The 13,845-nt window shown below is 47.8% G+C and overlaps 6 protein-coding genes across 6 annotated transcripts; 4 read left to right on the top strand and 2 right to left on the bottom strand.

Annotated features, from left to right (window-relative positions):
- Positions 1–103: 103 nt before the first annotated feature.
- Positions 104–1,604, top strand: DFJ58DRAFT_742240 (chaperonin 10-like protein). Its single transcript, XM_041387185.1, has 5 exons — positions 104–615; positions 665–746; positions 795–924; positions 966–1,360; positions 1,409–1,604. Exons 1-5 carry the CDS (start codon positions 356–358, stop codon positions 1,526–1,528), a joined length of 987 nt encoding a protein of 328 aa, XP_041249025.1. The 5' UTR covers positions 104–355; the 3' UTR covers positions 1,529–1,604.
- A 3,124-nt stretch (positions 1,605–4,728) lies between these two features.
- On the bottom strand, positions 4,729–5,088 carry DFJ58DRAFT_653074 (uncharacterized protein; the record flags this gene model as incomplete). Its single annotated transcript, XM_041381717.1, has 2 exons — positions 4,729–4,889; positions 4,947–5,088. 2 exons carry the CDS (start codon positions 5,086–5,088, stop codon positions 4,729–4,731), a joined length of 303 nt encoding a protein of 100 aa, XP_041249026.1.
- Positions 5,089–7,020: 1,932 nt separating this feature from the next.
- DFJ58DRAFT_23026 (uncharacterized protein) lies at positions 7,021–8,397 on the bottom strand. Its single transcript, XM_041379361.1, has 6 exons — positions 8,167–8,397; positions 7,918–8,113; positions 7,705–7,867; positions 7,540–7,637; positions 7,213–7,489; positions 7,021–7,109 (listed from the first exon to the last, which is right to left on the bottom strand). The coding sequence occupies exons 1-5, from the start codon at positions 8,290–8,292 to the stop codon at positions 7,263–7,265; spliced, it is 810 nt and encodes a 269-aa protein (XP_041249027.1). The 5' UTR covers positions 8,293–8,397; the 3' UTR covers positions 7,021–7,109; positions 7,213–7,262.
- Positions 8,398–8,459: 62 nt separating this feature from the next.
- Positions 8,460–9,553, top strand: DFJ58DRAFT_904082 (uncharacterized protein). The gene is made up of 3 exons (XM_041394895.1): positions 8,460–8,744; positions 8,799–8,898; positions 8,955–9,553. The coding sequence occupies exons 1-3, from the start codon at positions 8,511–8,513 to the stop codon at positions 9,452–9,454; spliced, it is 834 nt and encodes a 277-aa protein (XP_041249028.1). The 5' UTR covers positions 8,460–8,510; the 3' UTR covers positions 9,455–9,553.
- Positions 9,554–9,588: 35 nt separating this feature from the next.
- On the top strand, positions 9,589–12,177 carry DFJ58DRAFT_764355 (Mis12-Mtw1 protein family-domain-containing protein). The gene is made up of 5 exons (XM_041388676.1): positions 9,589–9,837; positions 9,890–9,914; positions 9,968–10,558; positions 10,636–11,035; positions 11,094–12,177. The coding sequence occupies exons 1-5, from the start codon at positions 9,706–9,708 to the stop codon at positions 11,812–11,814; spliced, it is 1,869 nt and encodes a 622-aa protein (XP_041249029.1). The 5' UTR covers positions 9,589–9,705; the 3' UTR covers positions 11,815–12,177.
- Positions 12,178–12,278: 101 nt separating this feature from the next.
- On the top strand, positions 12,279–13,742 carry DFJ58DRAFT_713947 (DHHC palmitoyltransferase-domain-containing protein; the record flags this gene model as incomplete). Its single annotated transcript, XM_041383967.1, has 9 exons — positions 12,279–12,411; positions 12,461–12,729; positions 12,783–12,842; positions 12,943–13,004; positions 13,054–13,135; positions 13,186–13,368; positions 13,419–13,444; positions 13,500–13,547; positions 13,595–13,742. 9 exons carry the CDS (start codon positions 12,279–12,281, stop codon positions 13,740–13,742), a joined length of 1,011 nt encoding a protein of 336 aa, XP_041249030.1.
- Positions 13,743–13,845: the final 103 nt, after the last annotated feature.

Genomic DNA, 13,845 nt, shown 5'->3' on the forward strand with positions numbered 1-13,845 from the left:
ACACTGCGGAACACCTAGTACGCGAAACTCTTTCCATTTCTGGCGAGTTGCAACCCAGAAGGGACTTCCATTCGTTTTTGGTTGGTCTATGATCCGACTGTCGGTATCTAGGGGAGACTAGCCTTGCTCGGCCGCATCAAGGCATAAACTATAGGTCATGATGTTCTCCTGGGCAGTGCTTGTGATCAACATGGGGACAACATATCTTCAAATGATGACGGGCGTCGTCTACTTACATTATCCACATGATCCTTTCTAAGTTGCTCATCCAGACTTTCCAGATTATCATCATATAGGTAGCAAGTGCGATGACCTGAGAGTCAGAAGACCTCGAGTCACTGTACCTCCATATTTTATGCCTCAGCAACAGAAAGCTCTTATTTTTCCCCAAAAGCGGGCCAACCTCAAAGTCGGCTCTCGCAGCATCCCTAGCCCTGGTACCAGGCAGCTCCTGGTCAAGATTCACTCTGCTGTCCTGAACCCAGTTGACTACATGATACGTAACACTGGAGTATTTTTGACCCACTACCCTGTCATTTTGGGCGTGGACATCGCTGGCATTGTCGAAGAACTAGTAGGAGAAGGTGTTGAGAATTTTTGCAAAGGCGATAAAGTGTTAGACATTCTTTCCTCTTAGTCTAATAGGCTCAACTTTGATTGACAGATTGGCGCATGGAAGTTTCCCTATCATCGATCAAGGTGCGTTTCAGCAGTACGCGCTGACCGTTGCGACGCTCACTGCAAAGGTAAGTCTTGAGACGGTCGATTGCATCACCGGCTATATCCCATCCCAGATTCCTTCAAAGCAATTTTTCGATAGCGCAGCTACCGTTCCTCTGGGGTTGGATACTGCAGTAGTGGGCTTGTACGGAAGTCTCGTCATACTTAACGGCTCGTCTTCTGTGGGTTCATACAGCAAGCGGGGTGGGACTCGCCCCTTCGACCGTATCCTGACAGTGTTGCAGCCATTCAACTGGCTCGTTTTTCAGGATTCGATCCTGTTGTTACTACAGCATTCCCTAGCAATGAAGACCTTGTCAGGGACTACGGCGCAACTCACCTTTTTGACTGGCATCTTTCCGGCAACCAGCTAGTGGCGGCCATTGGCAAAGTAATCGATAGTCCTTTCAGGATCGTTTTTGACGCTATCTCGCTGCCAGAAACACAGTCCGTTGAATGGAGATTGCTGGCGCAAAATGGCATCATTGTATTAACCCTTCCTGCATCAGTCAAGGAAGATGAAGGCAAGGGGCACAAGACCATTTACATCAACGGGGACCCGCATCTCCCGTACACTCACGAGCTATTCTGCAACTCCTGGGCTATGGTCGAAACGTGGCTCTTAGAGGGTATTATTCAGGTTTGTTCCGCGATTGCCGACTTGCATCTATGTCTCACATTTATGTAGCCGAACAACCATGAAATCCTTCCGAATGGGCTCGAAGGTGTTATTGGAGGGCTGGAAAGGGTGGGGATGGGACAGGTGTCTGGAGTGAAGTTGGTTGCTCACCCTCAGGAAACACAGTAATTTAATGCATGTTTTGCGGTCACCAACTCGAGTGTATTAGTAGTATGTAGTATGTAGTAATCTAACTCGATCGAGCAACTCATTCGACTCCTGGTCGAGCGCAAGGTTGTGAAATAAAACAGCGGATGAATCGATGCCTTCCTGCAGCGTTTAGAACGACATTCTGAATATAAATCTATGTTCTAAAGTCCTCGTCCCGACGTACCGCCGTCAAACGTCAGTGTTTTGCAAGTCCGCATATCAAAAACACCCAGTTCTAAAAGTGATACCTAGAAGGGGGGAGGTTCAGATGGTGTCCAAAACATGTCCTAAACACGAGTCTTGCAAACTTCATGACCATGTTGTGAGTCGTGACCATCGCTTACATGCCTTTTGACACCTCAACACTGCACATTAGAATCTAGGTACAATTGGTCTGCAGTTTGGAAAGCATTTCTAGATTGCGACGAGGTGCGACGACTTCTCAGGTTTGAAACAAAATCTAGGATTCTAAAAGTCGCCTAGTATGATTTGTTGCGAATCCATAATATGTTGCTAAGGGGATCGTCGGTGCTAGGTTGAGCAATGAAAGGATGAAAATCCTAGGCCTGGACGAAAGAGAGCTGATAAGTAAATTGACGTACTAAGTATGTGCAGGGAATTAGTCTTCTATCATCCACTTAAATGCCGCGCATTTGCAGAACAACGTTTTACGCTCCCTGGACCGCAAATGAGGTGTCGCCGTGGCAAAGATGATGTGCATGCATAATCTACATTTCATTTCAGAAATGTAATGAAAACCAGGAAGAAGTCAATAATAACAATAATAATAATGTCATACAGCTGTTTGCCATTCATGGCATCAGAATGCGTCGAATGGCACTGAGAGCAGCGAATGAGGACGTTCTGGGCTTCCATACCATCGGGGGTAGCAATCTAGTGGGGTCTAATTCGCAGTGGCTAACTATGGCAGCAGCGCTCTGGCAACGAGAAATTCGGGATCCCCATGTAATGTCCCAGGATTCCATTTCGAGAACACAGGCGTCATCCAGCACCGACGGTGCTTCCAGGTTAAAAGAACACGTGGCGAAGAACAATCCTCGTCTGTAAGGAAGAATGAGCTACCAGCCAACCCAAGTCTAAGGAAAGTACAGTCGTGACCGTCCCCGTTGATCTTGATGATGTGAGCAATAGATACAACGCGGAGAGCTTGAGCTCCGCTTTCTTCCGTAACGGAGGCAGGATTTCGAAGCTTGGCGAGAGCCGAAGAAAACATATCATCTCTGAAAGGAACCTTGATGATGTCCTCGAATCCCTTTAATGCAGTGAGAAAGCACCAATCCGGTATTGGCTCATCCGAGTCGCGTTACCAAGCTCTGTCTTACAAATATTGTCGGTACTAGGCAGTTTCCAATATATCGCAGCGCGTTGGATAGACGAAGGTAGCCATTTACTCAGCTCATAGATGTAATTGGTGAGTACTTGCCGAACGCGAATCCTTGCTGCCAAACCAGCTATTAGCAAGGCCAACATACACGATAAGCAACTTACACCTTGGCGTCAGTGGCTTGGTTCCCTTAAAAACAGGATGCTCAAACAAATTTCTTCCGAAACCATTGCAATCTCTGGTGAAATTGGAATTCACCCACGACATGATCCTGTCTCGAGGGGGTGATGAATGCCGAAATGAAAGCAGCAAGATAGAACTGAATCTCATTTACGTGTATACTTATATCCTTGAGTCTTTCCTTGTGGTCATGCGCAGCTTCCATTTCGCATATGACATACAATTTCGCTTACTTTAGATATCAGCTGAATTACCACTTCATACAACGATAACAAGATATGCATCTCTTCGATCGCTTGAGTTGAGGCTTTGCCTTGCTGAATGATAAGCTGTCGGTCCTTTTTGTTCTTGCTGGAAAGATCGCGTGTGAGCCCCTCAAACTATGATCTCAAGCACAGCAGCACCAGTTTACCTGAAACCCGATCAATTTACAGCAACACGTACGAATTGAACTTAGCGTGCACTAGTGCTCATCTTGACACCTGTTGCCTATATGGCGAACCGTTTTCAATCTTGCATGGTGGACCCGAATTGTGAATTTCTGACCAAGTGATCGTTCTAAAAGTTCAGCTATGTGAGCACAATAATTGAGTGATTGGGAACGGGGTCTCTATAGTAGACGCATACCAGATTTTCCGACATGTCTGACCTTAAGTGGCCAGATAACAGACCTGACTCCTTTTCCGCACCCCTCAAAAGTCGGTTAGCCCGAGTCACGCTGGAGTGTTATTCATGAAGCACATACATGACAATGAGGATAAAAAGTCAGATTTGCGTACTTATTGAGGATCGCTCAAATCAGCTGGGCAATTAAGAAAGTTTGCAATCTATCGACGAGCTTCTCGCCAAATAGAACGAATGTCTTCCTTCTACATGGTCTGACTAGGGGAGACTACTCGCCAAATGAACGCAGAGGACATTCGGACGAGTAAACTTCGAAAGGCCTTGGTGATGCGCGAGAGATTCAGAAAGTCCATAGGACGCAGGAAACTCAATATCTAAGCATTATAGTTCATGTAAGCAACATGCGCATGCGAGGACGGTAGTACGACTTGACTCGGACCGTCATAGATTCATAGCATAACCCAGACTACCTTTTGCTCACCTAGCACCGTGACACCGCACAATATGACCATGTTCATAGATGGTGACAACTCGAGTTTTCCCTTTCGTCTTATTGCGGTGACAGTCTTCGAGGTGTTTGCAACATTTGTGCGCGAACTCCGCGTTTGAGCCTTGACAGGAGCGCATTTCAAGTTCTGATACATTTCCAGGTTTGGATGACGTGTTCGAGCTGGAATCTGAATCGTCACTATCCGAGTCCCGCCGCGCTTGAAGAGGTTCTGGTGAACGTCGCCCACGTCTAACAGAGACCCTGGTCTGCACCATATTGAAGCTCTTGGACCGTCAACCTAGGGAGCAGGTCAAGATTGGTGCCAAGTCGGGCTTGTCGCGAAACGAATTTAGTAGAAGAAGGAAGAAGAACCTTGGATGGAACATAATGATTCGCAAATGGGGAAATACCCCTATGCACCAAGGCAGATCTATAATACAGGACTATGATTTAGTGAGAGAACGTATAGTAGTAGGTGTGGTCATGCTACGCTGTGGTATTGCATAAAGTAAATAACATATGCCTAGTGTGATTGCATTCTCAGAACCTGGTTCCCAGTGGTCCCCTACCATAGCCTGAGGTTTGCCCTGGAGCGCGTCGTTGAACAGTGATAGAAAGTTTCCCGTCAGGCGCAAACCGTGCACGGACACTAGGCATATCTGCGTCACCGGGCGCAAAGTGTACTTGCCACTCATAGTGACCTAAGATTCACCAGAATGAGTTGAGACTCCACCATTTAATAGATGGTACATGCTTACAATCATTCTCCATGTGCCATGCATCAGCCACGATATTCAACCTATCTCCCTTTTTGACAGAAACGGTTACCATTTCTGGTTGTATTGCACGCGGAAGCACAACAGACAGAGTGTGTGTTGAGAGAGTGCTCTGGATGACCATTGTTGGTCGGGATTCTGGAGATGGGGAACGCCGCCGCCGGGCTATCGGCGACAATAAGCTCGAGTCACTGGAGGACGAGCTACTGCTCGATTCGATGGATGGGCATGATGAGATAGATGGGAGGCGTGTCTTTTCGATTGTTTGGTCAACCCCTTTTGATCCCGCAGGGTTCGTAAGGGATTTTAAAGAGTGCCTGTTTGTGCTGGGGTTTGTCATGACGAGGGGATAAGGATGGGAAACTTCGGCTACTCTTGAAGTTTCTTCCTTAGCCTCTTTAGAGTAAGGGGCGAATGGAACGCTTGCGTCTGAAGCGGCCTTGCCCTTAAGTAGCATGTCGAGTGCGCTGTAGGACAGGGACGAAGCCGGGCTAGTGATCTCGGGCATGACAGTCATAGAGGAAATGTCGTGTATGTCCCGAAAAGACAAACTACATGTCATGGCGCGCAGATTGTCCGCATTGTAGGGTAGGGTAGTAGATTCACTGCCAGTGGGAAAACCCCTTGCTGCGCCACGGGGCACGAACAGGCTGATGCTGCGACCGCGGTAGATATCTGTAGACAAATTGCAGATGCGACCAAAAGTAAAGAAACCGCAGCCGGGCGCAGAAGCAAAAATGATTCTTCAGTTCATATACGATCAAGTAGTGCACGATACTAACCAGGGGCTGCATGATCCGATGACCCGTGAGCGTGTCGGAGAGGAGAAGCAATCCCGATATTAGTAAGTGACGCAAACTTTTCGGCCTCGCTGCAGCCACGAGGGACCTGTTTGCGAAGGGGAATGGCTGATGGTGATTGACATTTTCGTCCGGCAGAAGAAGACTTGCTATCTGCCAAAGAGAGACTGATTGTGCGTAGGAAGCTGGTGTTCATATTTGTATTAGCGCGCAACGACATAAGGATGAAGCGGATTTAGGGTTGAGATCAGGATAGAAGAGAATATCTGGAGGGTGATGGCAATTTCCCAAACTGTTGGAATAGTGGTATGTGAAACCAAGGCACGACATCCAGTCATTCGCTCGGGAAACACTACTAGTTCAATTGTAAATCAATCGCATCAACCAGAGCTAATTTAGGTGTCTGAGAGAGGAGTATCCGGTATTCCTTTACCTCGTGTTCGTGGTTGTTATTTAATAGAAAATCTTCTATCAAGTGGAGGCAGTGGTGCTGGCTAACCCTGACAAAACGTACAACTAAAATGACGCAACTTCGAAGTCACCGTACGCGTGTTAGACGTGGTAAGATCTGATCCAGTCCTCCTGGCAAATCGAGATCCATTCAAATGTTGTCTGATCGGTCACCGTATTAGTCTGCCAATTGTGTGAGTAGGTATAAGTACATCATTCGCAGCCTACCTAACTAACTCATATTCATACTTCTTCACGATTTAGTTCGCATTGTGCAATTTCATCGTCCGGCCAGGCGGAGAGAGTGGCTTATTTAGCACTCAGGTAAGCTTTTCGCAGTTAAGCTGTGACCCACATGTGCATGTGGAAGACGGTTGGTATTTGATGTGTTCGCAGGTTGCTCTGTTCACACAGAGAGCAGAATTAATTGTCAGCACTTGCATTTAGCTACAGCTGAAACAACAACTCACAATGACATTGCTACAATGCTGTTGATGACAAGAAGCAACTTCGAACTGCATGTAGTTGCAATTCGGTCGTACTTGACTACTTGCGCGGCATATAGACTATGCAGTAGTGGAATCTCGGGCATCAAAAAATGAATCAACAAAGTGGTCAGAAGCGTCTTACTTCATCGGATCTCCTCGGCGAAGGACACGTCGAATCCCCCTAAAAATGGGACCAATTTTTTTGTATCACAAACGCCTCGCTACATGGTGATAGAATGGGAGAGAGATCACCTACGTTATTATGCACTAGATCAATGCTGACGAAGAATGCTCAGCTTCACCTCACAAACTGGAAAAGTTTCTGTGCTGAGTCTCCCCAGCCAGATTTTTAATGATATGGAACGTGCATGACAAGCCTTGATCAAATGACTGGTGACCCTTGATACCTGCGAGAAGAAGTCATACATGATCAAAAACGCTGTGCAGAAATAGCACGGAAAAAAACGGCTGAAAAAGTAACGAAGTGATCCACAGCGATGGCACACTTACTATTTAAATAGCCGTCAATCTCCATTGTCTTAACTCGTGCAACACACGAGCTACGTCAAATCAATGACTTCTACGAATACACCGGGCTTCTGTTCTTGCTTCACCTTCTTGCTCCTGTGCTCTGTCTCTTTTGTTCTGTTGTGCTCTCCTCGGACTGGATCATTGGATCTGCTGCTCCCTGCCTGGACGTCATTAACAGTGAGGTCAATGATTTCCTGCGATGCCTTGCGCTTCAGGGGTGCTGGCACTGTTATAATTCCGTTGGCCTTCAAAAGATCTACCAGAGACGCTGTGAACGCAGTAAGGAGTAAAACACATAACACAAACTTCGGTCTCTGTATTTGAATGTGAATTTTGCGAGAGGTTGACCAATGCACTGTGACCTGCGCAACATTGTTTGTGGGATCATAGTTTCCCTACCAAGTCTAGGATGAGGTGTGTGTCGAGTAGTCAGTGTTCAGTTAGATGACCTGCGCATCCCACACGGCTTACCCAACACAGTGTGTCACTGCTTTCTTCGACCGCTCGTGCACCTTGTGTTCAGTTTGAAGCTGGTTCTGGGCAGGATCGTAGTATTCGCCGAGTGCCACTTTGCAAACTCTGACTTGGATTTGTCCTAAGTCGGCTGATGACGTATCCGCGAATTCATCTTCATCTGGACAACAGTGAGGCACTGAACCAATAAACTACGACGTGTAGAAATACCTGTCAGTCGGACAGTTGAGAATACGAAAGGCTTGGTGATCCTATCCGAAACAAATGCGTGACTGAACTTGACAGTATGATTCACGTTCCAGCGCTCGAACAAGTTACCGTGGCACCCCTGTCCATCAATATAGACGAATGCACCAATGGTATCGAGGCCAGGGGCAGAAGTGTTTTGACAATGCACAGAAAACTCCTGAGCGCGCCCATCATCAGATATGATGAGCTAACAACGCCAAGGTGACGCACCTTGCCAGCTTCAGACGGGATCCAGCATGTGACTTCGCTGGTCGCCAGAGATGTCTCCACCGCGTAAGTATCCAACGGCTGGCCATCAACCGATATCCATGCGGTGTACTCCTGAAGTTTTAGCATAGTTGAGGGTGCTACTTGTAAAAACTGTGCAGGAATTCGGAGATGAAGTTTGCATGAGGCGCTGCAGTAGTGACGGCCCCACTTGTGGCCTGGTGCACGGTAATACCACCGATGATTACGTGAGTTGCCTTTTGCATCGTGACGTTACTTTATAATATAGCCCTATGCTCCGCCCCAGGGTCATCTTCCGGGCACCGTCAATTCTTTATAAGACTAGAATGGCTTCGACAACGTCAGATAAAGCGACTCCAGAGCGGCGGGCAGAGCTTTTGCAGAACCTCGCTGAAACCAAAATTTGTTTCGCGGAAGCTTCGAAGTCATTATCTCACGCTCCGACACTGGTAGCTGTATCAAAGACCAAGCCGGCATGGATGACTCGTGCTTGTTATGAGGAAGGCCAAAGGGATTTCGGAGAAAATTCTGATATAGATCTAGTGAACAAGGCGAAAAAGGTTAGTACTTGCCTCTACATGGTGAACGAGAAAGGACCGACTCGCGATTGATAGCTGGCAGACCTTGAAAGCCTTCGATGGCACTTCATAGGTGTGATGAAAAAGACAGAAGGAGACGATTTTCGGAGGCAAGCAAGGATGAGAGAACTTACAAGTATGTACATTTAAGTTTATCCCGATTCGTACTGTGATGATCATTCTAAAAATCAGTGGTGTCAAATCTTCATGCCATCCAGAGTTTGACTAGCATCGAAGATGCTGATATCTACAACGGTGCTATACCCGCTGACCGCAAGACGCCTCTCAACATGCTCTTGCAAGTCAACACGTCTGGGGAAATCCAAAAGTCGGGACTGCAATATGTGGATACCGAAGCTGAAGCCGCCGACTCCCCGCTATTCAAGCTTGCTTGCTACATCATTGAACATTGTCCCAAGCTACATTTCCAGGGGCTGATGACTATTGGCTCACAGACGGAATCTCTGGCATCATCGGAACGACCAAATCAAGATTTTGAGACGCTCAAAAAGACCAGAGATGTACTAGAAGGGATGCTTCGAAGCAATCCAGCGTTCAATGGGAGATGGGGGGACAACGAAAAACTCCTGCTCAGTATGGGTATGACTGCTGATTTTGAGGCAGGTTTACGAGCTGGTAGCCACATTGTCAGAGTGGGAACTGGTATATTCGGAGCCAGACGTATGAAGTGAAAAGCCATATAGTTACATTGTGTAATTTGTGTTGTACCTGGTGTGACGTGACAATATAGATAAAGACATCAGTGATCACACTCCGTTTGTTGATCAAAAGTCTCACGTGGGAATTTGCTATTCAAACTCCGCTTACTGTAGGTTCCCTCCCCCGTTGATCATCGTCGCCGACGCCGACGCCGGGATCAACGGCAACGACGAACAAATATACGTCTACGACCTTGAACTCCTATATACTTTGACGGAAATTCATGAACAGGACCCTTACACACGCTGTTGGAGGACTCGAAAACCCAATGACATCCGCAGACCCCAAACCACCAGGAAAGCGGAAAGCAGTTGATGATGTTAATCCACTTATACAGGCAGCAAAGAGGCCAAAGGTATGTTATTCGATTAATGTGGGCACTTTCTTTATTGAACGATGCGTCACAGCCGAACGGCGCGTCCAAACGAAAGTGTGAGTGAGAGTTTGAAGGCAAGTCGCGTGAAGTACTCATAAATCGCGTGTAGACATTGGCGAGGAACAGCCAGGTGGGCTTGTCATTGTACGCGCGCCGATATCGCGTCCTACAACTCCACAGAACAATTACCCGTCTTCCCAGCCATCGACCACAACTACCCTAGTACCATCTCGTCTTCCCTCGTCTCTTTCGCAACCCATTCCCTCCAGCTCCATAGCTGGACCTTCCAAGCCGCCAGCTAAGAGGTTTAAAGCTGACTCGTCACGCGCACCTACCAGTGCCAAGCCACGCGATGTACCATCTTCAACGCGTGAGGAACCAGAGTTGGATGAGGACATCAGGCAGATGGAATCTGAGACCGTTCATCTTCGTCAGCGGTCACGCGCCAAAGATGCAATCGATTCTTCATTCAAATTCCCTCCCTCTACACCTAAACACACCTCTCAGCGATACCCTTCTGATGCGCTTCATCCACTACCCGACAGCGAAACCCCACAAATAGAGCGCAATAAATTACTCCGTGAAGGAGTGTCCCTTCCCCCGCGTACCCCACAAAGGACACCCCAACACTCTCGACGAACGTCAATGAGCGCGCGCGGCAAGCGCATAAGCACAAGTTTTGAAAACACAGGTGTAATCAGTATGTCTTCCCCCTCTATCAAACCACCTTTGTTTTTCTCCTACATGTCCACGCGCGGGTTCTAATCATTTTCTTAGCTCAACCACATGCTACTGTATCTGATTCGAGCTTCTATAAACACATCGACTGCGACCTCCCTGATCCGCAACGTGCACGTCAGCTACTCGTCTGGTCGGCTGCTCGAGCTATGACGAGAATATCTGAAGCATCTTCTTCAAGCTTAAAGTCCCAGTCAAAATCTAAAGCATCAAGTAGCGGAAGTGGCAAAGATCCACCTCCGCTTGACGAACGCAGAAAGCAAATTCTGAAGACCGTACAGGACGACTTCATTCGCATGCTTGCGGAGAAGAAGATCGATACGCCTGTGTATAGCCATGGTCTAGACGGGCTGGCTGATGGCGAACGAAATTTGAAGCCAAATGAACAGAATGTGAAAAATAAAGAGCGGGAGATCAAATTTCGCGAGCATATCGAGCGGTTCGTTGTTAGTCTGCATCCACAGTCATGAGCAACTAACAATTGATCCGCTGCACAGTGCATCAGCAGAGGCCGATGCGTGGACTCAAGTCGACCACTTTTACAACTCTTATATCACCAACTCTAAGGCGGATCTGGAGAGACGACGCCAAGTTCTGCAGCCCCTTTCGTCTGCTAAAGCGAAAGGCAAACAACGAGCCGCTTCACAAGAGCCACCGGATGACTGGGGGTGGCTGCTACCTCGTGAGGACGAACTTTCGGACGCTTTTCGAGAGAAGATTGATCCGGATCTCATCAAACGCATAATGTCTGACGTGAGATCAGAGTCGAGGAGTATCCTCGACGAACGAATAGCGGGTGTCCACTTTAAGGTGGACAGTCTGTTCTCATTTGTCCACTCTGCAGTTCAGACGACAAACGTAGCTGAGTCAGAACTTGACTATCGATTCTCTTTGCTGTCACTGGCGCTCTCGACCCGATCGCGCTCTCTTCCTCCCTCATCACAAAGTTCTTCCCTTTCGTCGCATCTGCCGATACAGAGAGGCTTGAGCCAACATCCACCTGAAGACCAACAAGATCTTTTCCGTGCGCTATCACGAGTAGATATGGACCGTCCGCCAGCCAAAGTTGGGGACGCTGCACGGCGTGCTGTCCGAGAAGTGCAACGGGTAAAGGAAGGTGGTGGTTTTGCGGGCGAGCGACGGCTGACAGGGCTGCCACCCGGAGTTGGTGCAACACCACGCAAGATTCCAGGGACGCCTCGGCGGAAGGAACGATAACAATAATGATTTATTCCCTGCGGCATATATGCGTGTTGGTGTTTGGATTATCTATTCCTTGTATCTGCAGGGTGTGGACTGTGATTCTCAGGAAGTGTATCAGATGCAGCACTACTGGTCTGCCACGTATCTTATTCAAAGTATTGTGGGGCTTGCATGCAATGTTGTATTCGATCGTCCAGTCCTTCGTACTTACTACTCGGTTTGTAAGTTACCAGCCGCAGCTGACAGGCTATCATACCAAAGTGTAGTACAATTAGTTTGTCTTTGTCTCCCTGCTCCTACAGACGGCGATAGCAGCATTTGTTTGGCTTGCCAGCGTCACGTCAGAATTTGATTCCGCTTCGGATGTAGTCTCCAGATTCTTGTACTCATTTTCTTCCCAGACGGCCATAAGCAGAACTCCAATTAGAAGGCCATCGTAGACTCGCTTGGCCAGGGCTTCTCATCAATCGCTCTTCTTCATGCTCTGTGCTCGTCACGTTTTTCGGTGTTTCAAATGGCTTGAGCGGGCTGGAGACCGCATCACAGGCGCAGCAGGCCCATATTTCATTGGGCTTGCAGTAATACTGCAGGCAATTGGAGCAGCCAGCTTTTGTGTGTGGTTTGCTGTCTGATTGTATACACACCTAAATTTCAACTCCAGTCACCGTGATTCAACCCAGCCTTCCCCTTCGTTGGCTTACCACACCCCTTTGTGCACTCCTTGCACTCAACCTCTTCACGCACTACTACTATGTATGTACAGTGCCACCTGGATTTGTCCAAGATGAGGTCTTGCTGCCAGGGAGTGGTCGACTCTGGGCCTCGCCTTCTCAACGGACGAGCGCTGGAGTTCGGTGGTCCAACCGTGGTATCACGCTATTAGCAGCGAATACTACTGCGTGTAGGAGGTGTGGATTGATGCGCCCAGAAGTGAGTACGCCTACTCTGATGTGGTCCAGGAAGCTGACCTATACTTCACGGAGAGGGCCCACCATTGTCGGATATGTGGCCGATGTGTGATAAAATATGATCATCATTGTCCTGTAAATGCTTGAACACTCTGTTCGTAGGATGTTGCTCACCCGTTGGTTAATTATTCTACAGTGTGAGCCTTTATTACTTTGGCATGCTCGTCCCTCTTAGCTCCCTGCAGGGATAAACCAATGCGTTGGACTAAACAATGAGAGGCATTTCGTCCTTTTCATGTATGCTCCACTTCCTCCTCCCAATTCCCAGCTTATGCACTTCCATCAGGGCTTACCTAGTATTATCGACCTTCTTCTTGAGCATTCTTGGTTACTCTCAAGCACTAGAGGCAGTCGGCCTCACGTATTCTGTACGTCGCCCCGTCAATATCGTTTAGCCAATGCTCATTACACACGACAGAATAACTGGCCCTACATGGTGCCACAACTAGCTTATATCCTCACCTACATGCTCTCTGTTGTTATTTGCATTGCAGTGTTCATCATGCTCTGCTGGCATTTGTGGGGCATTGCTCGTGGAGAGACCACCGTCGAGGCACAAGATCATGAAGTCTACAAGCGCATTGCAAGGGACAGAGGCGATGTATGTGGTTATGTCTGGCACGATCATTTGCATGCTGATATGCTGTGCAGAATTTTGTAAATTCTTTTGACCTTGGGTAAGCGGGATGTTAGAATGTCGGGCATAGGCATAATACTTTGGCTTTGTTTTAGAAAGAGCACTAACCTGCGCCTTTTCTTCAATATTGGTCCGGACGGATAGTAAATTGTGGCCTTCTCTTAGCTTACTCTTCTAACCTCCTTCACAGCCCGTGGTATACCCTCATTTTACCCCTACGAATAATGCCATACACCGATGGCCGTTCGTGGGCCCGGCGTGAAGGATTTGAGAGACACCAAGGAATTCAAGAGGGAGAGGAATTGACGGATGATGATGGTGACGACGACGGCGCATAGGCTAGTGGTTTGTATGTCGCGGTACATTCATTGGTGAGCGCAAATTTTATTTTCTCATAATTGATGATGAGGTTTGCCGGGGCCATATGACTCTTTGAATGCG

Source organism: Suillus subalutaceus (genome assembly GCF_016647625.1).
Source record: "Suillus subalutaceus strain FC151 chromosome Unknown DFJ58scaffold_10, whole genome shotgun sequence".
Taxonomy (NCBI): domain Eukaryota; kingdom Fungi; phylum Basidiomycota; class Agaricomycetes; order Boletales; family Suillaceae; genus Suillus; species Suillus subalutaceus.